Genomic DNA, 24,817 nt, shown 5'->3' on the forward strand with positions numbered 1-24,817 from the left:
GGAGAAGTTGCCATAGTTTTTTGTGTCCACATGTGGATTGAAATCCACTTCCAAGACTGGTAATTTTGTACCCACGTGGTATGAGTGGGTCAAGTCAAAATGAAAGTATGGTATACAAAATTTGCAAGGGTTTTAGACGTATGGGAAAAAAATCAGCAGAACATTAAAATGTTTCCGGTTTGACCCTTCAGTTGAAATAGATGGACAAAGGATTATGCTATCCACATTTTCTTTTGGCGGGGTGTGCAACCAAAATAGCAAGAAGAGCCATTTTTTTCAAATTCAGTTACAAATTCAATCCTTCAAGAGCCACAATGCAAGTAAATATGAGACAGTCCTTAATAAATAATGTCAAACCATGCTTTTTATCACCCCTATGTTAAGAACAGCATGCACACAATGATTTGTACCAGTTAGAAAGTTTGTTACCCCCATGTCCAGGATTTGCCCTGCATTTCGCAAACCCAACCCCTCATCCACAGGAGCCCTCTGAGCCCCGGTCTCCCCCCACACCCGTCGGCTTAACTCACCTCAGTGTGTGCAGTTCTCCAGCAGCTGCGGCCGCTGCTTCCTCCTTCAGCTCCCTGCCATTTCGTCCTCTTTCTCAGCTTGGTTGTATGGCTCCTGCAGGGGCAGGCTCATCCATCCTCCCCCCAGCTCTCCTTCTGGCTTAGATTTCCACCTGCATGGCGCAGCTCCCTGCTTGGCTGCCTTTCTCTTCCAGACTCTTTGATGCAGCTGACTGCTTACCAGCTCCATCTGCTGCCACTTAAATGAAATAATTTAGTTGGCTCAATGGAGGGCAACTGAATTTAGACTTTTGTTTAAGTGGTGGCAGCCTCTGGAGCCACAAGAGTAGTCAGCAGCAGCAGTGCTCAGAGCCCCAAGAGGCTCCTTAAAGAGCCACGTGCGGCTCTGGAGCCGCAGATGGCCAACCCCTGGCCTCTTGGTAATTCTATAGGTTGAACCTCTCTTATCTGGAACCCTCTTGTCTGGCAAATTCCGTAATCCATCATGATTTTAGTTGGCTGGATGAGCACTTATCATGGGTGTGGCCACATTTTCCGTGGTCCCATAAAGTTTTATTATAGGAGTCAGTCCTGGCTTTCAGTGTTCTGTGCTGTTATTTAGCTGTAATTTACCTTTAAATGTCTTCTAAGAGCCCAGTAAGCAGTGTAAGTGTTGGTAATGTGCTAGAGAATATTGATCTCTCATCTGGCACCAGTCAGGTCCCAAGGATGCCTGATGAGAGAGGTTCAACCTGTACTTGGAACCTGTCCTTTTACTGATGAAATCTTTACAATTCTTTCTCTGATCTGGAAGACTAAGATTTGTGTTCATTCAGTTCAGTGCATATCCTCCAGGAATCAGACATTTGGGGGAAAAATGATCAAATGCATACAGGCATCTTGCATTTCTCCTGAGAGTGCATGTACCTACGGGCCAGAAAACAAGTGTTGAGGTAAAAGTTGGAACATCCAGAAGTTTTGAATTTTATTTTAGTCCTGTAGCCATATCAGACTACTGAACCCCCACAACAGGACTTTCCAAAAGGAGCACTCCATGTGTGCAATTATATTTTTCATGTTAAAAACAGCAAAAAATTATGGATTCATTATTAAATATATAGAAAGGTGACTATTGGCTAGTAAAGTAAAATATATTACAAATAATATCTCATCTCCCACTGTTTTTATTTAAGCTGCACAAAGTTTTGGAATAATTAGGTACTAGAAGCATACATTGGATAGTGGCTTTGAAAAGTGTTTTCTGTTACTCTGTGAAAATTGTTGGTTTGAGAGCTGACCCCTGCTGGTGGCCCAGCACACCCAGGATCCCACATGTGAACCTGAGTATGAGGAACCGTCCCTTCCATAGGACAGTTGGGGGTGGCCTCTGCAAGTTCTGCACACACTTCTCCAGGCCACAGGATGTGCTGGCAGCAGCATGGATTTAGCAGCCAGAAGCCACTCTTTACCATGCTGCACTGTGGTGGGGGGTGGGTGGGGACTAAAGAGATTTAAACAGCCTGGGAGTGGCAAGCAGAGCTAGAGGAGGCATGGGGTTTGAGGGGGAAACAGATGGAGAGCCCTGATCGCTGGTGAATCCCTGCCTGAAGAGGATGAGTTTGAGACCCTTTATCCGAGAGGAAGTTGTGCCTTACTCCCAGTCTTTTTTTGTTTGTTTTTTGTCTAGTTGCTCAGTTAGGCTGCCACATCTTACCTCATCTTGCCAGTTATTTTTCAAATCATTTCCTGTAAATTTCTTTTAAAGCTCTTACACAGTTTGCTTGTTAGTGATATGCAAGTGGGAATGTTCTGTTCTCTGTTCTTATAACAGAAGGATGAACAGAAATTCATGTAAGTGGTAGGAAAGTCAAAATGGATATGTTGCATTTGTATAATTAAATTGTGGAGCTAACTGCTGCACAAAGTTGAGACCAAGACATTAGCAGTGCTGAAAAAGAACTGAACAGTTATAGATTGAAACAAAACAGCAGTTAAGTAGCACTTCGAAGACTAACAAAATAATTTATTAGGCGATGAGCTTTTGTGAGACAGACCCACTTCTTCAGATCGTAGCCTTACTGGAACAGACTCAATATATAACAACATAAAATACTGTGTATATATATATTGAGTCTGTTCTGATATGGCTGTGATCTGAAGTAGTGGGTCTGTCCCACAAAAGCTCATCACCTAATAAATTATTGAGAGTCTTTAAAGTGCTACATGATTGCTGTTTTGCCAGAATACAGACTGACAGCTATCTCTGTCACCATTTATAGATCGAGTTACACATGATAAACATTTCTTCTTTCAGTGCTTGTTCATGTCCACTGCAGTGTGTGCGCGCAAAAAGGTTATTAATTTCATATTTCCTGGTTAAGTCAATCTGCACGTATCAAAAACCAGGTTAAGACCTAAAGCGGGGCAGAGTAACCCTTATCTACCTCCATGCAGGAAACTTTCACCTTTCTCTGATGCACCTCTCACTGGCTACCGCCAGGCAGGTTTCTGGATTAGATAGACCTCAGGTCTGATGGAAGCTGGGTACTCTTATGTTCCTATGATGTTGAACTGTAGGTATAGATTTCAGCACTATGCAGTTTGATTCCTAAATGCTGGAAAACTTGCCTGCTCTTGTATGTAATTATCAGTCTGTGTTCCCCACCTTTGTTTACTCTTTATATCCATTTCTGCTGCAGCAATTCCATGGAAAACTCTCGTTGAGGTTTGGTTGTGCAGACGTAAGCTTTTTTGTGGATGCAGGCTGTTTTACGGATACACGTTTTCTTCTGATATAGATTTTGCTGATTTCTCCCCCCCCCCCCCACTTAAATAAGATATGCCTTAGCTAACTCTCTCTTCAGGACCCAAAAAATCCACTTGAGTCAGATAGCAAGCTATGTGCTCACCATAGTTCTGGCATTTCAGCATAGCCAAACTCTTTCTTGAGCATTGATTGACAGCTCCTTGGACAGAAACAATGGTTGGTAGCTCAGTCATTTTAAAATGGATCAGACTGAGTTTTAAAGGAGAGGCTTAAAAGCCTCTGCAAAATCTGCCTGTTTTAACAATCAGAAGTAATTTTTAGAATGGGGAATTGTTTCTTCCTGGGTCACCTATTAGCTGGTCAAGACACTTGGAGTTGTTTCCTTTTCATCTGCTCATACTTTGAGCAAATGCGATGAAGATTGTCCAACTTCTGCTCTCAACGTTCGCTTTAGAATGATTGTCAACTTTAGTTCATGGCTAGGTATGTTATAAAGCCCATTTGCTGCTCTTTTATACGTAATCCAATGCTACTTGTGCATTGAAATGCCGGCCTTAGGTAACATTTTGTGTTTGAAAGTTTGATAAAATAGTAGTTGCTGCTAATCTGAAGTGCTAAATCCCATTTTCCCCCCCCATTTTAGACTTGTGAAATGGATGTCAGTTTTCAGGCAGGAACAGAGAGTGATGTGATAACTTGGTAGTTAGGGCACTCACCCTAGGATGATGGAGACCCAAGTGCTCCAGAAACTAAGATTTTATACACAGTGGAACAGCTTCAAAAGGACAGACTGAGAGAGACCTGTTTCAGAATAGCCCATAGGCAAGTGATTTGTGCACTCTCCTGCAATATGAGTATTAGATTTTAAAATTTCTGCTCCACATCCAACAGAGGAAGGAATTGAACACGGACTTCTTACATCCCAAATGAGTGGACCCCAGGGCTAAAAGTGATTGCTGGTGTATTTTTAAGTCCACTTTGACATAGTTACCAGGAGGCTGTGAAAAGTGTAGTGTCACTCCTGGTTCTTTGCCAGTAGTCATCTAACCACTTTGCTACTGGTTTTAGTTTAAGTAGTTAATGACATTATCCAGCAGCTCACATTTGTAGATGAAGAGTTTTTTTGATTCCCTAGGAAAGCAGCATTTTCCAGTGGTGAAGCATCAGCATTACTGGATTCTGTGCCACATTTTACCACTGTTTAACTCTGTGATTTGATAAATTATTTAACTTCCCTGGCCTCTTTTTCTAAATATAAAGTGAGAAAATAAGCAGCTTTGTAAAGTGATTCAAGGTTTTTGGATGGTAAATGCTGTTGAAGTGCTAAATGTTGTGTGCATTATTTAGGTAATTTATATTGGGTTTGGGATTTAAATAATTTTTTTCCTATACACACACAGTGAAAACATAACCATAAACTGTTGTTGCAGGGTGTCTGTGTAAAAAGGTAAATTAGCCTATAGTTTGTGGTTAAATACTTGAGCTCTCTTGAAAATACTTGAAGATGTCCATAATGCTGTGTGGTTATGTAACATCTCCTTTAGAATGTACATGGAATAGGTTCTAAATTATTTTACTATCTTTCAACAGGTCGTTTGCGTTGGGTCAGTAGCAGAACTGGAAGAGCTCTCAGGAGTGAAAGTGGCTGATCTCCATAGAGAAAGGTCAGTCACCGAGAAGATGCACCAGCATGAATTGTTTTGATTAATTAGCAATTGTTAGGTAATAGCAGATAAATATATTAAGTTTTAATTGTCTTAACCCTGAAAAACTCATTTCAGTTTAAGGAGGTCATCGAGGAAACTAGAATGGCTTTACATGTACTGTATTAAGTATATTGTGTTTCTTGGAAATTAACAGGCAGCAGGTTTAAACAAAGACAAGGAAGTATTTCTTCACACAGTGTATGGTGGACTCTTGGAACTTGTAGCCAAGGAATGTGATGAAGGTCAAAAGAATAACTGAGCATCGGTCTGTCAATGGTTGATAGATGATCAGGGACGCAGCCCTGTGGTCTGGCTTTCTCTAAACCGCTGACTACCTGAATCCAGGAGCGGGGATGGATAACTCTAATAAACTGTCCTTTTCTGTTTATTCCTTCTGAAGCATCTCATACCAGTTGTCAGAAGACAGGATACTGGTCTATGGGGTTCCCTCTAATTTTTTCCATCCATGGGCAGCATAACTTTGTTATGTGCCCCAAAGCGTACAGGGATGTGCACCACCAGCAGAGAAACATATGCTGCCAGTCGTGGGTAGCTATAGGCACTTTGAGCATCTCTCCTGGGTGGCCACCCAAGCACTTTGCTTACAGGAACACGGCTGGGCTAGGTGGACCATAGGTTTGGCCAGGTATGGTCATTATGTCCTTTGAGATTGCTTTCTAGGTTTAGCATCAATTTTAAAATCTGAATATTTTATATAAAACCTTGGCCTGTTGGAAATCAGTGTGTGTGTTGCTCTATTATGCCAAAGTTCGTAAATATTTGCATTAGTATTTATCCATCTTTTTCCTGAACAGCGTTGATCATCTAACCATCCCTTCGTGCTGTGGAAAGGGAATGTTGCATCGTGTTCCTGAAGTCTTTGATTGTTGGTTTGAGAGTGGGAGCATGCCTTATGCACAAGTCCATTATCCATTTGAGAACAAAAAAGAATTTGAAGATTCCTTTCCTGCTGACTTCATTGCTGAAGGCATTGACCAAACCAGGGGATGGTAATACACTCCATTCTATATTTTAGACAGAGTGCATTTTAACATATTAAACCATCCCTAAGTGGTGTGTAAACTGTAAGCATACAACTTTCACTAAAATGCGGCTAAGTCTGTGGTGGGAGGGAAATAATCAGCAAATAGCAGGACAGTGTCTTATCCTTTCAGAGATGTGCCATTGGATAGTCTCATTGAGAAACGTGCTGCGAAGTGAACTGTGGAAGTCAATTGGCTTACCACAAAAGGAGGAAAGGCTGAATTAACTGAACTGAAACAAAAGCTGTTCTGGGCCCAGTAAGTCTTTTATACCTGCAGAATAACCCAGTAAACCCCACACTCTAGCTGGGTCTACACTAACCTTGAATATTGGTGGCTGCTATGCAATTTTAGGTATGGCAATTGTGTACCAGAAATTAATTTAGCAGCCGTCAATATTTGTTCCTGTCCTCGCTGCAGAATGCGGATGGGAGCACTCCTCCCTATAGCATTCCTTTAATCCATGCTGACTCGCAAGGAGTTCCAGGGTCAGTATTGAACCTAAGCATTCGATGTTCCCTGGCAAGTGTAGGCCCAGCCTCCATATGCACTTAACTTCTAGTTAGTATTACTTCAATGGGAGAGGGCCATGGTGTAATGAAGTCAAGCCTTGTGTGAATAGTTGGGGATGTTCCTTTTCAGAAATAGAAGCTTTTAACTTACATTTTCTTCCACAACTATGTGAACTGTTCCATTCATTTGATTACCTGTTTGGCCAAACAAATGCTTCCTGATGTAAATCTAAATCTTTCTGTAATCTCAGCTTTTTCTGTGTGACAGAGAGAGAGCCGTGTTAGTCTGTATTCCATCAAAACAAAAAAACAGTCATGTAGTATTTCTTTTGATCTGTGTTTGGTCCCTTTTAGGAATGTCTGTTATAATCATTTATCCTTGAAGTCTTTGTTTTGAGATTGACTGTGCTTAGTTTAACAAGCTTTTCTTAACTAGATTTTTCTTCCATTGTCCAAATTAGTATAGTTGACTATATAAAGAAGTGGTATTTACAAAGTACAGTAAACAAATCTGTTATGTTTATAAGTCAAACAAGAACACATGAACTAAATTCTGTGCTATTTTTGTACATGATAGAATTGTTTGTTCAGTTGCAGTCATTTGCGTTTTTGCAAATGTCTTAGAGAGTGATTTAGGTTTAGTTTCAGAAGGGCAGTGGATTTGTTCAGATATCAATAAGGGCATGTTCTCTATGAATACAGAAAAACTGCATAGGTGTAAATGAAAAGCCTAATTTAATCATGCAATACTTTTTTTCTGGTGTGATGTGTGAGAACCAAACCAAATCCCAAGATGTGCTTAAAAGGCTGGCAGTTTAAAATTGAGCATCCTTACCACAAAATCAGAGACCCCAAAACCTTCACAGAATTTTAGTTCCTTTTCAGAGTAGGACTATTTTGAACTCCATTCAAAGCAGCTGAGAATATTTTAAATGGACCCTCACTAAAACGTTATACATAGTCAACATTTTCATCATTAGTACCCCATATTTTCTTTCCCTGGGGCAGCTTCATGCTGTATGTAAGATTTGTTAATTATTTATTGCAATTCTGAAGTATTTTTCCTCATTAATTCTTTTTAATTTTGTTTGGTAATGCTAAAATATTTTACTGTTTTGTTCTTTACTATATTATACTTCATTTGCCACTTGTTAGCTTACCTTCCCATAATTGTATATTGATTATTAATTCACTGTGAGCTAGCCAAATGATTATTAATAAACTATATGTAAATTGAGTGAATCCCAGCATTGAAGGGATTACTTTGAGACATGAGCAGTGTTTTTGCTATTCTTTTTCTGTCCATGGGCAGAATAAATTCTGTATGCACCAAGGCATGTGGAGATGTCTACCACCATAGAAACACATGCTGCTAGCTGTGGCCAGCTCTGGTAACCAGCTGGGTGGCTGTCCAAGTGCTCAGCTTATAGGGAACACTGGTCACAACTTTCTACAGGTCATGAATGATCTTGGCACACTATTTTTCAAGTAGTTTTCCAGACATTTTGTTACTTACCGCTGATCTGAGAATCCATAATTTTAATTTATAGGTTTTTCTACAATGCTTTTGTCTAGTAAAAATCCTAAAAATCAATCTCTCTCTCTCTCTCTCTCTCTCAACTTAGGTTGTTTTTTATTTATTTATTTATCTTTTATTTATTTTTATTTATTTATTGGTAAATTGTTAACACTCCGAGGAAATGAGATGTAGTACAGAGAATATTCTAATGCTTTTACAGAAATCATTGATGCAGCCTCAGAGTAAAGAGTGGCAAAGAAGCTTAAAAATGAAAGAGATTTTTATTCTACTTTTGTATATGTGTGAATATTTGATAAAGGTTTGTAAGTTGCATTCTAATATGGTTGGTTAAGACGTTTTATAGCTGAGGGGTGTGCGCACTGAGACAGTAATGAGAGTTGAAAGCCTCTCTAGGGAATAAGAATCGCAGCTTTCTTCAAAACCACTTTATAAATGCAACAATATACCCAAGCAGCCTTTATAAAGTCTTGGATGCCAAAGTACCACAGATGTGTTTTCAATTGTATGCAGCTTTTTGAGATCACTTCAGAGGATACAAATAAATTCTCTTTCAGCAGAGAGTTTCTTTCTAAATCTTATGCTAATAATCTGCAGCTCAGTCTGAGTCAATTAGCTTTTGTTAAATCATCTTTTGTTTAAAGGTTATTACAGTTTTAGCTGTATTGATAGCTAATGAATTTGAATTTTTCCCTTAGTTGAAAAGGTTGTGCCCCATCCTCACAGTATTTAAAAATAGACTTATACAAGTCCAGGCCTCTTACAAAAAATCTTCTTTAAATGTGAAATTACTCATTTTCTTCACATCTCCACATATTGTAACACTTTTCATCATCCCAAGTAGGCTTATGTTATGATGTAGGTACCTGTATGGGAGCAAATCCTAGTTTCTCAAGAATTCCAGAAAGCTTTACACATATACGTGTATACCCCTGCACACATTACAGGAAACCTAACAAAACAAAACTACATGCCTATTTTGAATTCTTACACCGTTGCTGCTATTCTTCATAGTAAGGAGGACTGGATGATACTCCTGAAGTCTTTTAATTATGTGAAGCTGTCTCCCTTAAGTGCTCACTTACGCTTAGTCTGCAGCACCTGTTAAGTTTGGTTAAACATAACCATACTTGGAAATTAAATTTGCATTCCATAAAAGAATGGCCCACCATTCATTTCTGGACTTAACTTACTGTTAGTAGGCATTGAAACACAGTGGTATTTAAGCATGCATTGTTTTGAGGTATGCAGTGAGGCACCTTGGCGGCTAATTCAAGAATGGAGCTTCTTAAATTTTTTTGATGAATATGTAAGATCCTTCAGTGTACACTTTTGTTTAGTTTGAGGATTTTGAAAATCTGTTTTTAAAAGGGGAAATTCCCCATCTCCACCTTAATAAGTGTTCCAAAATGTTTCTCTATCATTTATTAGTGTTCTAATATTTTAATATTAGGAGAAAAAACAGTATATACAGTAAGAAAACTCAGTTGTACAATAAAATTATTTTAATGGATCTTTTCCAGTTAACTGTCCACTCAGATGTTTTTAAATTCTAATATGCTAGAGTGAATAAATCTAGCTTAATTGAAATTTGATTTGTAATGGAGAGCAGGGTGCTTTTAGCATAATGTGCATAGACTACAGTTTGAATTGACTGAAAAACTTAAAACTTTTATTCCCAGGTTTTACACTCTGCTGGTGCTATCCACAGCCCTTTTTGGGAAGCCTCCTTTCAAGAATGTCATTGTAAATGGACTGGTTCTTGCTAGGTTAGTGTATAACTTTTTTCTTTTCTGAACAGCTTTTTATTGTCCCCTAATTGTAATATATTCAGATATTTTACTCTAAATCCATGGTGTCCAACACACTGGCCTGGATGGACTTGAGGAGAGAAATGATATGCTACTGTGCAGAAGGAAGGACCCCCTGATTAAAAGTTACATTTTGATTTGGAGGTTAATATTTTTCTATAACGTTAGATATATTTTTCCAGTGCCACAGCTTCCCACGTCTTCAGGATGATATTACTGATTCAAAGCAAACGAAGATGTGCTTTTATCCTCTTGTCTAGTATAAAGCAACTTCAATTTCATCTAGAAAGATAGTCTTTTGAGTCTGTAACTTCGAAGCCTATTGCTTTCAGATTTTTTCAGTTCTCTGTAATTGTACATGATGCTGAAACAGTGTGCTGAGTGCATGTCAGTGGCCTGGGAAACTAAACAGATTTTGAGAATCAAATTTGAGTTTTAATCAGTAAATGTTTGGAAAGGACGCTAAAAGTTAAAGAGGAACTTTGTTAGCAATTCTTGTGTTGTTGAAGTCATAGGTACTCATTCCCAATACTTTTTTTTTTTTTGAAGTGATGGTCAAAAAATGAGCAAACGTAAAAAGAACTATCCGGATCCCGTGAACATTGTAAATGGTTATGGAGCTGATGCACTAAGGTAAGAACTGACAATACTGTTTCTACTCTGCCCACCTCCTTAAAGTAGATACAGAATACCTCAGATTCCTATGAATGCTTATATCAGCCATGTATACCAGAAGGAATGTAATGCATTTTATCAGATAGCAATCGGAAGGAACTTCAGTTGACGGTATTTCAGCACTCTGTGGCAAGGAAATAGTAGAAGGGAGGGGATGACCCAGAGGATTGGTAATGGGTTATAGAGCCTTGATCTTCTAAATCATTATTCTGACCCTAACAAGGCTGATAATTACTGAATTTAATTGCTAGCTGATGGCTTTTTGGTTAGGAAATGAGATGTGTCCAGTTCCTACTAAATAGAATATATGTCCACTTAAGATGACACTAATTGTGCAGAACACAAACAATGATACCAAAGGGGCCAAGTATTTGAATGGTCATACAAATGATCATCTCCTCCTGAGAGTTTGGGTAGCTGCACATATGCTGCATGTTGTGTGCATGTGTGTGAGAGAGAGGTAAAATCTTGATCAGTTGCTACCTGTGCTGCGTACTACCTGTGGAAGAAAGATTTAGTTAACTTTGTTGTTTAACACAGCATCTTTCATAGGCACGCTGTTCACTTAAAATTGGAAACAAAAGTGAAGAAGCAGGTCTGAATAAATTGATGTTCAAACAGTACCTTACTGATCAGACTGTCTAGGCCAGTGGTGGGCAACCTGTGGCCCAGTGGGGTTCCCTGTGTGGCCTATGAGGCATTTGTTTACTGTTGCCCATGCTCAGGGCTGCCAGATTTCTCATTTCCACAAGCTTAGGTCTCTTGTCTCCCACCCCTCTCTGAAACTGGAGTTACTTAAGTGATTCACATAAAGCAAGGGCACGTGAAGTGAGGTGCATGATGAGCGCACACAACATTGACTGTGAGAGCTGTATGCTCTCTATACCATCAAAGTGCTGCTATGGTTCAGTCGGTACACCCCACAAATTCTGGATATTCAAGTGCTGTTAGCAAAACTACCCTATCCCAGGAGACCATCTTGGTTATAACAGTCTTGTGGCTTTCTGAAATAGAGGGCCACTCGTGTGGCCCACTTACTTGCCTAGCTTGCTCTTTGCTGTTCTAGGTCTTTGGTCACTTCAGTTAAAATAACCTAAATGCTCAAATATAAAAAGCAGTTAATTTAGCTTGGGACGTTAAAATTTCTTCACCATCTAGAAGGAGAATATGGACATTGACTATCTGGATTTATATTTTATTTAAGCTGGCAAAGAAACAATCAGATGATATATTAGCATTCATCACAATTTCATGCTGAGCCCATGACAGTACAAGTAATTAGTGTTGCAAAAAACAAGCAATCCCGTAGTACCTTAAACACTAACAAGTTTGTTTATTAGGTAAAACTTAATGTTTATTTTAAGAAGTTGTGAATACTATGAAACATGGAACAGATTTCTGCTTTGATACTTTAATGTTTCTGAAATGTGAAAAAAACTGCAGTTCAAATTTTAAAGTCCCTTCTTCTATATACTTTATATGTAGTCCATTAAGGATGAAATTGTCATAAAAATTTAGATTTATGGTAAAGGCTTGAATAGAGTTTTTTAGTTGATCAACAAGATCAAACTCTTTTATAAGAGCCTAACCATTGTGAGCAGAATATGAAGAAGCAGAGAAGTTGTAGATGAAACACTATGACTGAAGAGATTCCAAGTTATTAAAAAAGCTTTTAAACCTCACTGGTTTTTTTCCAATTTTTGTCTCGCCCCCTTTCTCCTCTCAACTCCAAAACCCACCAACTTCAAAATGCTAAAAGGTACAATTCCTTTTTTCCCCAATTTTTGTTCAGTAAAAATCTAATTCATTTTTCTGCCTGAGATACACTCTCTAATGTCCTATTTATTTATATGTACACCCACACACACAGAAGAAAACAGTACAGGCTAGGTTCATTTAAGCAAAGACATCTATTGTTGAGTTGTTTGTGCTTATCCATTGAAGCACATCATGTATTCTGTTTATACATTAAGCTATTTTAGATTTTCTTGTTGTTTTGGCACTGCTTCTATGCAGAGTTACTTTAGCTTCTTCAGAGGAGGTTCTCCCCCCCTCCTCAGTAGAATCTTTACAATCAGTATCCGTAGTGGAGCGGAGTGGCCACCCCCCCATTTTGGGCCTAACTTAATCCCTCCCCATCACCTGCCCAGAAGTCAGTAGGTGGGGCTAGGAATATAAAAGCCTAGCCTGAGGACTCAGGCTGGGCCCAGCCTGCAGAGGAGCCAGAGGTCTGCTCAGACCTCCTGCCCTGGGAGGCTGAGGACTAGTTGGAACCCATAGACCTGCAAGTGGCTGCAGACTGGGTTGGACCACCTGGGACCCCTGCTGGTCTTGGCATCCCTTCCAGCCCCGAGAGGCCAGCCTGCAACCCAAGGACTGACCTGAATATCAATCGCTACCTGCACCCAGAGCTAGGCTGAGGCAGCAAGACCTACAGGCAACTGAGGTCTGGATCGGACCCCCTGGACCTCTGCTGAACCTGGAACCCCTTGAGCCCCTAAGCGCACCACCTGACATCCAGGTAGGCAACGAGAGTGGGGAATGGAAGTAGCTCTGGGATAGAGTGGACTGTTAAAGGTCCTTGGGCAGTGTGTTGCAGTCCAGATCTGCGCTGACCCTCACGGCAGTCCACTCTGCTACACAGGGCCCTGGAGAGTCTTAACAACCTCAACTTTGATGGGCTGTTGGCCAAAGGTGAAGTAGTGCTATGTGGAGGGATAAAAGGCTACCTTCTCTCTTTGTTAAATTTCCTTTACCTTCCATGAAGCATCATGGAAGCCTTTAATAAGGCATTTGATGTCGTCTCCCATGGTCATCTTATCAATAAACTAAGCAAATACAACTTAGATGGGGCTACTATAAGGCAGAAATTGTGGAAAAGCAGCATTGCTTACCCCATAACCTCAGCCGTGCAGAATGCAACACTATCAACAGCCTCAGAAACAACTCTGATGTTGTCATCCAAGAGGCCGACAAGGGAGGCGCTGTTGTCATCATGAATAGGACAGACTACCAAAAGGAGGCTGCCTGGCAACTCTCCAGTACCACATTCTACAGGCTCTGTCCGAGGATCCCACTGAGGAATACACAAAGAAACTACAGCATCTGCTCAAGACCATCCCTATAAAAACACAGGAGCAGATTTACACAGACACACCCCTTGAACCCAAGCCAGGTTTATTCTACCTGCTACCCAAGATCCATAAACCAAGAAATCCCAGACGCCCCATCATCTCAGGCATTGGCACCCTCACCACAGGATTGTCTGGATATGTGGACTCTCTACTTACACCCTATGCTACCAGCACCCCCAGCTTTCTTCGAGACACCACCGACTTCCTCAGGAAACTACAGTCCATTGGTGACCTTCCTGAAAACACCATCCTGGCCACCATGGATGTAGAGGCCCTTTACACCAATATCCCACATGAAGATGGACTCCAAGCTGTTAGGAACATTATTCCTGATGAGACCGAGGCACAAATGGTGGCGGAGCTTTGTGACTTTGTCCTCACCCACAACTATTTCAGATTTGGGGACAAATTATACCTTCAAATCAGTGGCACTGCTATGGGCACCCACATGGCCCCACAGTATACCAACATTTTTATAGCTGACCTGGAACGCTTTCTCCGTTCTCGTCCCCTAGCGCCCCTCCTCTGCCTGCACTACATTGATGACATCTTCATCATCTGGACCCATGGGAAGGAGGCTCTTGAAGAGTTCCACAGGGATTTCAACAGTTTCCACTCCACCATCAACCTTACCCTGGACTAGTCCACACAAGAAATTCACTTCCTGGACACTACTGTGCGGATAAGCGACGGTCACTTAAATACCACTCTATACCGAAAACCCACGGACCACTATGCTTATCTGCATGCCACCAGCTTCCATCCAGGGCATACTACACAACCCATTGTTTACAGCCAGGCACTAAGGTACAACCATATTTGCTCTGATCCATCAGACAGAGACAAACATCTACAAGACCTTTATCAAGCTTTCCTCAAACTACAATACCCACCTAAGGAAGTGAGGAAACAGATTGATAGAGCCAGATGGGTACCCAGAAGCCACCTGCTACAAGACAGGCCTCGCAAGGAAAACAAGAGAACACCACTGACCATCACATACAGCCCCCACCTAAGGCCTCTCCAGCGCATCATCAGTGATCTGCAACCCATCCGGAACAATGATCTTTCACTCCACAGACCTTGGGAAGCAGGCATGTCCTTGCCTATAGACAGCCTGCCAACCTTAAACAAAGCCTCACCAGCCACTACAAATCACAAACCAGTGACTCTAGGCCTGGAACCAGCCCCTGCAGCAGGCCTTGCTGCCAACTCTGCTCACATATCTACACCAGTGACATCATCACAGGTCCTAACACCAACTATGCCGTTATGGGCTCCTTTACCGGCACATCTACTAATATAATATATGCCATCATGTGCCAGCAATGCCCCACTGCAATTTACATTGGCCAAACTGGCCAGTCTCTCCGTAAAAGAATAAATGGACATAAATCAGACATCAGGAACGATAATGTACAGAAGCCTGTGGGAGAACACTTCAGTTTCCCTGGATGCTCAGTGGCAGAGTTAAGGGTGACAGTCCTGAAACAAAAAAATTTCAAAAATCAAATGGAGAGAGAAATCTATGAGCTGCAATTTATTTGCAAATTTGACTCCATTAACCATGGGTTAAACAGAGACTGGGAGTGGCTTGCAGCTTACAAAGGCAGTTTCTCTGCTCTGGGTGCTAATATCTCCCCATTGGACTCTGACAAAGGCTCACATCCCCCTGTCTGAGCTGACTTGTTTTTTCCTCTTTTTGTAAGTTCTGTTGATACTGGGCCATTTCTACCTTGCTGAATAGATCTTGTCAGCTCTGGCTCTCCCTCTTAAAATACCCCTCTGAAACCACCCCCCCACTCATGCATCTGGTGAAGTGGGTCTTTGCCCATGAAAGCTTATGCTCCAAAGTATCTGTTAGTCTATAAGGTGCCACAAGACTTCTTGTTGTTCTCGAAGCTACAAACTAACACAGCTACCTCTCTGATACTTAACAGGAGTGTTGTGAGCAAGACACAAAGTCATTTTTCTACTCTGCTCTGTGCTGATTAGACCTCAGTTGGAGTTTTGGGTGCCACATTTTGAGAGATGTGGCGAAATTGGAGAAGGTCTAGAGAGAGCAACAAGAATGATTAAAGGTCTAGAGAACATGTGCCATGAGGAAAGACTGAAAGAATTGAGCTTGTTTAGTTTAGAAAAGAGAAGACAGAGGGGACATAATGGCGGATTACAAGTACCTGAATGATTCAAGGAGGATGAAGAAAAATTGTTTTTATCATCTGAGGATAGGACAAACAATAGGATTAAATTACCGCAAGGGGAGCTTTAGATTGGACATTAGGAAACATTTCCTAAGTGTCACAGTGGTTAAATGCTGGAATAAATTGCCTAGGGGGTTGTGGAATTTCCATCACTGGAGATATTTAAGAGCAGGTTAGACAGACCTCTGTCAGGGATGGTCTAGATAGTGCTTGGTCCTGTTGTAAGGGTGGGGGACTCAACTCGATCACTTCTCGACCATCCCTGACCATTCTGGTACTCAGTGAATATGACCAGATGTTCAACGTGGAGACAATCCAGATGCCAAATTATCACAAATGTTAAGTCTTGTAAAAACATATAAAGTCAAAAAACAGAGGCTATGTCTACATGACAAGCTTCTGTCAACAGAAGTCACTGTTGGAAGGGGTTTCCCAGCAAACCTTCTGTCAACAGATTGCATCTACTCTTTAAAAGCAGCTCAACAGAGTGGATTGCTCTTTCAACAGCAAGCAGCCACACTGTCTGGCCCTCTGTCGACACAATGGCTGACTGGAAGCTTTGCAAACAGGGTTACCTGGTCAACTTGAAGCCCTGTCTGTCAACTGTCAACAAAAAGGCCACAGAGCATCTACACAGATGTTTTGTTGAGAGAGGTATCATACCCCAGTGGGGATAGGTAAAATGCTCTGGTGGATGTGCTGGATATTGTCCACAAACTGTCAACAAAGCGTGTTTTGCGTGTAGATGCTCCACGTTTTTCCTAACAAAAGCCCAGTTTTGCCAGGAAAAGCCTCTCATGTAGATGTAGCCAGAGTATTTTATATAGCTATAATGTGGACTGTAAATGAAATATGAAGGTTGTAAAAGTTAAAATTCAGTGCTTCATTTTACTCCTCCTTGTTTAACCCTAAGGCAAATCTCTCTCTACCACCCTGACCCTGTTTGCACACACAATTGATATTTAAACACCTGTACACAGCATTAAATACCAAATATGTCTGAAGCAAGTCAGATAATTTTCTGCTTCAATAAGGATAGTCCATGTTACAATTTTGATGTAAAGATACCATTGCAGGATGAGCAGACTCAGTATAAATTGATTTAAAAAGGTGTTTGACCATAGATAAGTGCAATTACAATAACTGATAAAAAAAATAAATCCTTGTTTTCTGCTTGTGTCTTTTCTTGATGTTTAGGAGCTTTTTTGACTAGCATTAAAACTAAATTTCTTTTGAAGAAGTCTGTTACAGTTTATAGGCTGCTTCTTTGTGTGCTTTAATAATACAGTTGCTGGCACACAAGGATACCAGATAAAATCAAGAGAAGTGCATGTTTTCTGAAGCCTACTGTCGTGTTTCTTTCTTTTGCTAAGTTACCTACAGGCCATTTGCTGTTCTGATAACCTTGGAATGTAGTGAGTAACGATTAAAATGACATTTATGTAAAATAAATCTTTAAAATTTAGAGATGGCAGAACTATTGGTTTGTAGGTCTATTTTATCCATTATTGGGTTGAAGTTTGCACCTTCTTGTATCATTTTGAGACTGGTTCCAGCTCCAGCTAAAACCCTGTTGCTTGAGAACAAATTACAAGAGTCTATGGCAGCATGTATGAAGTCTTGTGAAATGAAATTTGCCTCATCACACGCACACAAAAAAGGGACAAATTGCTGTTTTATTTAGCTGTTTGCTTAATAATTAGACATAATAGTCAACTATTTTACATTGCACATATTGGTCATTAAATTCATAAGAAAGTTTCTTCTACTATTAAGCGTGAATTCAAGTCCAGCTTTTAGAGTTGAATGTTAAATTCAAAGTACCCATTTGTGTACTGCTGACGTTCATGCTTTCCCATCTCTTCCCCTAACAGTTGTATCTATGTATTATGTTTATGTGAGAAGATCTTTCAAGAAGAATTCATGGTCTAGTATTTTTAATGTATTCTGTTAGGCCAAGTTAAGGTTTTCTATTGCCCTAAAGGAAATAGCTGCACAGATTCATTAGTTTAGAAATTTGTGTTCTAAAAAGTTAATAAGAGATGACAAATTGAGTTCTGAAATAAATCTGTCACTTACAATGTTGAAATCTTACAAAGATAAGGTTTTTGGAAAGTTGAATGCAGTATTACATGTATTTTTATTTTAAATAATTGAACAGGTTGTTAGATGAATGAGACACTAGTTCTGGCTTAGTTTCTGTTTTAATTAAGCTAGGAGAAACCAAATTGTCTTTGTACTCGAAATATTAGCTCAAGGCAGTGCAGGTACAAGATTTTAGAAGATTAAACTCTTTGCAGATCTAAGTGGATACATACTAAGATACACTTGGAAAAAAATTAAGTGGACTATTGTTCTCAATATTACCACAAAATTTATGTGAACTGTTCTACTCTAGTGTATCTAAGGCTACAGACTTTAAATCTCATTCTAAATTACTCCAGGTTTCACTACTTAGTTATAGAAAAATGCTAGTGTTTGATTTCGTACTTTTAAAAAAAAATTGGCCCACTGAGTTACTGGGGGAAGAAGTTGTTATCTTTTGTTCAGTAGGGGCACCTTAAGATGACTAAGGTCTGCATAGTTAGCTCTCGTGAGATAACTGGTTAAGAGGCATAGTGGCTTAGTTTGACTTGATGTGGTTATGGAAGTAGATTCTCCAAAATGAGTATCTCCTACTGTGTGCTTTGGACAAGATAAGGGAAGGGGGGAGAAAAGCAAGAAGTGAAAATCCTATGTCTAAGCCAGTATTACAAACTCTATTTGCTCATTTTGCAATGTGAAACTCTTTACTAGGAGATCTTAAAATTGTCTGTCATGACTTGCACAGCTTAGCAAATAGTGGAAAGATATTTTTCTCATCAATTTTGTTCTCCTTTGCTTGTCTAGAGCCATACTGTAGGAGTTCACAGAATCATAGGGCTGAAAGGGACCTCAGGAGGTCATCTAGTCCAGCCCCCTGCTTCAAGTAGGATCAATCCCCACTAAGTCATCCCAGCCAGGACCTTGTTAAGCCGGGACTAGTTGCAAAGATGCTCATGTGGTCCCTCAGTCTTTGTCTTCTGCTGGTATTTATTTGGCAGTTTGATTTTCTTTGCCCCACTTCTGCTACCTGCATGCGCCCCCGCCCCAGTTTTGTGACTGAGATATACTAAGAGTCTTGTCTATTGTGTTGGAGGCAGAGAAAAATGAGAACTCGTTTTCTCTTCCAAAACATCAGTTGGGAAGGGCAATCCTCTGTGGGATGTACTGTTTGTGATGTCCTCTCCCCCAAGATCCAGGAAGGAGATAAGGATAATAGGCTTGTCTTCCTAGTTACAGGAGACCCTATTGGCTCAGGAGAAATATATCTGAAACAATCCCTCCTGGGCCAAGTAGATCAAATTTGAAACCATTTTTGGTATTGAAGTTGGGATCCTTTGTGTCCTCTAAACAATCTATCAAAGTAGTATTCAAGGATAAAGGACACAGGACTTCCACATTGTGCCAAAGAAGAGTCTTGAAACCTAGACCAGTCAAGAGACACTTCCTGAAGGCTCCAGCAATTGACTCTGACTTCAAGGTAGCCAGCCTCCTTGGTGTTCAGGTGTGGGCAAGTGAAGTTTCTGAAAAAGGAAGAGCCTTCCTTCCTCAACATCAGGACTGCTTTGGAATAAGTCACAACAGCAAGAGCGCTTCTCCCATGTGAACTTAGAAGAGAGGAAATATTGGTATTCTGATCTATATTTCATTTTTAGCCCTGATTATTTTGCTTCTGATTTCTACTTTGTCAATCCTGGTAGTCTTCTAGCTGGAATAAGCATCTCACTCCAGTACAAAGCTTTATATTGTCATATGATTTTTGTCTGTCTTTGTAGATTTTTCTTTTCTGTGAATCCATCCCCTCCGGGTGAGAGGGTGTGTGCATGTTTTATCCCAGCACCATGGTAGAAGCACAATATTTGGAATTTGCTATGGCTTGTGAAAGATTTTGATAGTGTGTGTTTGTAGTTAAGCCTTTAGAATGTACATTTTTTGTTAAAAATAACAGACTTTCTGATGAGTAATAGACACCATAGGGAAAATATCACAAAACTTCTCCTAACTGACCTTTTTACACTGTCTCTTTTCAGGCTGTACCTCATCAATTCTCCTGTGGTAAGAGCGGACAACTTGCGGTTTAAGGAGGAAGGAGTAAGAGATGTGTTGAAGGATGTCTTCCTGCCCTGGTACAATGCATACCGCTTTCTCATTCAAAATATTGTAATACTACAACATAAGGTATGAAGTTTTTAGATACTGAAAAGGCAAAGTCTAGTTTATATGCTTGGCACCATTTCTTGGTGGATTTTATGTTCCCTTAATATACTTGTGTGCCGCCACACCCCTTCATCTCCTTTTGTTCTCAATATCTCCTCTTTCTGAGTTCCTTTGGCATGAGGTATGGCTCTCTGACTCTGTCCACCATGCTGTCATCCTGTGCTCCAAGAGCAGGATCTAAAGTCCACTGACGTAAATAGGAGTCATTTGCATTGACTTCATCTCATTTTGGATCAAGCCCCAAAAGCTATAACGCTGACCATCCTTTCTGACTTGTAATGAGTGAATGCATGTGTATATCAAGGAAGATAGAAGGTACAGAGGAAAGATAAAGTTACCTCAAGCTGCATACATCAGCAGCCACAGTTGACTTGCTGTTGCATCTGTTCAGTCCCATTCTTCCCATTCCTCATACCCCTTGTATGTCCTTTCATACATACTGTAAGCATCATTTTAAATAATAGGAGGTATAAGTTTACAGTAATAATTTTCCATTTCTTGCTCTAGAAAATATATTTCCTTTTCAAGATATAAACATTTCTTTCAGTAAAAAGATGCTTCCTTCTTGTTGGTTTTGAAATAAATTTTATGCTATTGCGTGATGATAGTGGTGTAACTAGAACAAAAAAATTGAGTTGCGAAGTGAACCTTGTATCTTACATAATCATTTAAGCCTGACTTCAAATCCATGCTGCTAGTGCCATACTTGGAGGCATAAATTCACCAACTAAACATAATTTTTCAGAGCTTCAGAATACTACTTGATAGCTTATGTACTAAAAGCAATGAAGTAATCAATATACCTTAAAAAAATGAGAGCCATCTCATTCAGAGAGGATTAGACTACTGGAAGAGTGGCCATACTGGATCAGAGCTCAGGTCCGTTTAACCAAGTATACTATAAATCATTAATACAGAATAAAGAAATTAATCCTTTCTAAAAATAAATGCATTCACTGTAGATTCGCATAAAAATGTGAGCTAAGAATAACTGATGCTAGACGTTAAGGTACATAAAATGTAGTTACGAGGAGGAGGGGGAAAATTGTTCTCCTTAAGTTCTGAGCATAGGATAATAAGCAGTGTGCTTAAACTGCAACAAGGGCAGCTTAGGTTGGACGTTAAGAAAAATTTGTGTTAGGGTGGGTAAGCTCTGGAGTAAATTACCCAGGGTAAAAGGGTGTCCACGAAGAGCGAGTCCATTAATGTCAATGGAGTTTTTTTAAGAGCAGGTTAGACAAAGAACTGTCATGAATGATCTTCAGGGGTCTGCAACATGCAGCTCTTCAAGGACTACTTTGTGGATCCCAATTCTTTAATTGCAAAGTTTGTTTGTTTTTTTTTTTGGGGGTGGGGGGGGGACGACAAAAAAAAACTCCCGGGGGGGGAAAAACCCTCCCTTCATGTTTGCTAAATGGTGAACATATAAAAGCCCAACAATGAACAACTCCTATCTAAATAGCAAACGATATGGGATCTCATGATGATGGATATTTCCCTTCTTTTATATGTGCAGTGCATTGTGGGATATGATACTGTATCTGTGTTTTGTTCATGTTGCTATTAAAGTCTTGATTTTGAAAAAGAAAAGGAAGCTTGAGGCACTCCTGCTGTGAAGGGCAACACACATTTAAAGAAAGAAATCTTAAATTAAACATGAAGTAAAATTGGCATAATTAAAGTAGGTAAGAGTGAAAGTCAGGAAGATAGGGTACAAAAACACATGTACAGTGTGAGGAAATAGAATATGCAGAAGTTTGTAAATGTCCTGCTGTAAACATGAATCATTTTACAAATCATTATGTGTACTGTTCTTAAAATAAGGGTTACAAAAAATATTGTTTGACATTATTTATCAAGGACCATCTCCCATTCACATGCATTGCTGCTCTTGAATTTATTGAGTGTTTTTTACCAAATTAAAAAAAAAGTCTCTTCTTTCTATTTTGGTTGCTCACCCATGATCTAGATAATACTTAGTCCTGCTATAAGTGTTGGGGACTGGACCAGGTGACCTCTTCAGAGCTCTTTCAGTCCAATGGTTGCATGAATAACCTTAACAGTAGCAAGAGGACAGCCTCATATATAAAACATGTTGCATTTTTCTAAAATAGTTACTATCAATGTGTCTTAGAATATAACCTGTAAATTTCAAGTGTTAGTGAAAGACACTGCTTTACTGCTTTTTTGTTTTGATAGTATATTGACTAGCACGGCTTTCCCTCTGTTAAAGTGCTACTTTACTGCTTTTTTGTTTTTGATAGTATCTGGAGTAAGCAATGTGAGTGTTGAACACTTGTTGTTAATCCACAAAAGCAGGGTGGATAAAAATCGATGTGAAACGATCAAAGTAGGATTTTTTATTTAAATTATTTTTTAAATGCATGTCTCTATTCTTTCTAGCCTACATATTGGCTCTTGAAAGTTCTCGGCTTTCTATTTCTGTTTCTCAGTAGACTAAAAAGTAATATAAATAACAAGCAGTCCTATAGCACTTTTAAAGACTAACAAATTTATTAGGTCCTGAGCTTTCTCAACTAAGAAGTGGGTCTTACCCATAAAAGCTCATGACCTAATAAATGTTTGTTTTTAAGGTGCTATAGGACTGCTTATTATTTATGAAACTACAGACTAATGTGGCTACCCCTTTGAGACTAAAAAGTAACATGTTTAGAAAGACACAGTTTGGATAGGATTGTTTTTGTTCTGTGCTTACATGGTGGTGGAGCTTAACTCCTCTGTTGTGCTTGGCTAAGGCATTGTCTTAAGAAAGAGGGACGTCATATAGGGAAGGACAGAGGCAGCAGAGAAAGGAACAGACATTCTTCAGCACACACATTGCTTCCTATATTCCCCAACACTTTTTTGCCACAGAAAAACTGTTATGACGTCTGGGTATGAGAGAGACAGTATTTGGAAATACATTAGTCCTCAGGATATGTGAGGATTGCGTTCCACACAACCCACGTGTATCCCAAATTTTGGGTAGGTTGGGGGAGATGGGGTGGGTTAGGGCTGCGGAGGGGGAGGTGGGGGGGTGGGTTAGGGCTATGGGGGAGGGGGTTGGAGCTGGGTCGGTGGGGGTAGTGGACGGGGGGGCTGGAGCCTGAGCCCTGTGCGGGGCTGTAGCGTGCCGGGGGCCGGGAGCCCCACACGCAGGTTGGGACCGAGCTGAGGCCCTGTTGGGGAGGAAGAAGCGGGGAAAAGAGGGTTTTAGCTTCCTTAGCTGCCTGTACCAGCAGGCATTTAGCAGGGCTAAAACTCTTCTCCCTGCTTTTGCAGAGTGGGGTTGCTGTCAGCTTGACAGCAGTGCCACTCTGGTATGGGGGTTTTAGCCTGCCTGGATGCCTGCAGTGGCAGGCAGCTAGGTAAGCTAAAAGCCTTCCCCCTACCTTTCCAGAACGGTGCCTAGTTATGCTCTGGGAAGGCAGGGGGAAGGGGCTCTTAGATTCCTGCAGCTGCAGGAAACTAGTCAGACTGACATCCATGTGTCTTCAAGTTGTGTGAGACTCGTGTTAAAGTGAGTTTTTAAGACGCATAAAGTGAGGGTTTACTGTATTTGGGAAAAAATGTGTTCCCATGGTGAAAAAGGAAAATGAATCTAGTGTAAGCAGCACAAGAAGTTGGTGCATAGCCTACTTGAAAGACTGACACATTATAAGGAAAATTGGGAGAAAATGATTGTGAAGATGTGCGTATATCTTATTGGATCAGCTGGTTAGCAACTTCAGTTGATTTTGCCGTGCATCATTCTCCAAGACTTTCTATGTCTTTTAGCATAAGTGTGATTTGACAAGTAAATTCCCAATCTGTTTCCTGTGTTGGATGTTGCTAGGAAAAAAAAGTTTAGCTTAGCTGATGCTTATGGCTTGTTGAATTAAAGTAGGTTTAGAATACAAGTTATATAACACAGAAAGCTGCAGTAAGAGGAATCTAGAATTGCCAAGTTTCCACTGAGTATTATTTTCTTATTTTATATTACATTACGCTTGCCCCTTACTTTGAAACGTCATGGCCACAGACCATAACAGTGATGGCATACATCTATTCCCTCTTTTGTTTCACTGTAGCTCACCTTTTCCAAGGGAATTCCATTCTACAGTTGTTTTCTCAAAAAACAGAAGTGAATTCAGAGTGGCTTAATCCAAATTTAAGTGCACTCTAAGCACAGTAAGTCTTATCTTTTTGGTAACTTGATTTAAATCACTATTTCTTTTTGGTGATTTAAATTTCCTTGATTTAAATCAATCCATGCTGCACAAAAAAGATCAGTGGTAACACAGAGAAAGCTGTGCTAGTCTATATACTATCAAAACAAAAAAGCCGTCAAGTAGCACTTTAACAAAATAATTTATTAGGTGAGCTGTCATGGGACAGACCCACTTCTTCAGACCATAGCCGTATCATTTAAGGCACAGAAATACTGAGTCTGTTCTGTCATGGCCACAGTCCGAAGAAGTGGGTCTGTCCCATGAAAGCCCGCCACCTAACAAACTATTTTGTTAGTCTTCAAGGTTCCACTCTACTGCCTTTTTTGTTTCCATCTGTATATATTCACGTTATGGACACTCCCTTTTTCGAAATATGAAGCAGGAACACAGCTCCAGGAAAATGTCAAAA

At 40.1% G+C, this 24,817-nt stretch overlaps 1 protein-coding gene across 3 annotated transcripts in view; it reads left to right on the forward strand.

Moving 5' to 3' along the window:
• Window positions 1-24,817, forward strand: part of IARS1 (isoleucyl-tRNA synthetase 1) — a 193,736-nt gene that overhangs the window by 78,158 nt on the left and 90,761 nt on the right. For all 3 annotated transcript variants that reach the window (XM_075004893.1, XM_075004892.1, XM_075004891.1), the window contains 5 exons: window positions 4,867-4,940; window positions 5,798-5,992; window positions 9,757-9,843; window positions 10,435-10,518; window positions 20,011-20,158. In XM_075004893.1, the coding sequence (XP_074860994.1) occupies window positions 4,867-4,940; window positions 5,798-5,992; window positions 9,757-9,843; window positions 10,435-10,518; window positions 20,011-20,158 (588 nt within the window). The remainder of the gene's footprint in view (window positions 1-4,866; window positions 4,941-5,797; window positions 5,993-9,756; window positions 9,844-10,434; window positions 10,519-20,010; window positions 20,159-24,817) is intronic.

This window comes from Carettochelys insculpta, chromosome 11 (genome assembly GCF_033958435.1).
Source record: "Carettochelys insculpta isolate YL-2023 chromosome 11, ASM3395843v1, whole genome shotgun sequence".
Classification (NCBI taxonomy): Eukaryota; Metazoa; Chordata; order Testudines; family Carettochelyidae; genus Carettochelys; species Carettochelys insculpta.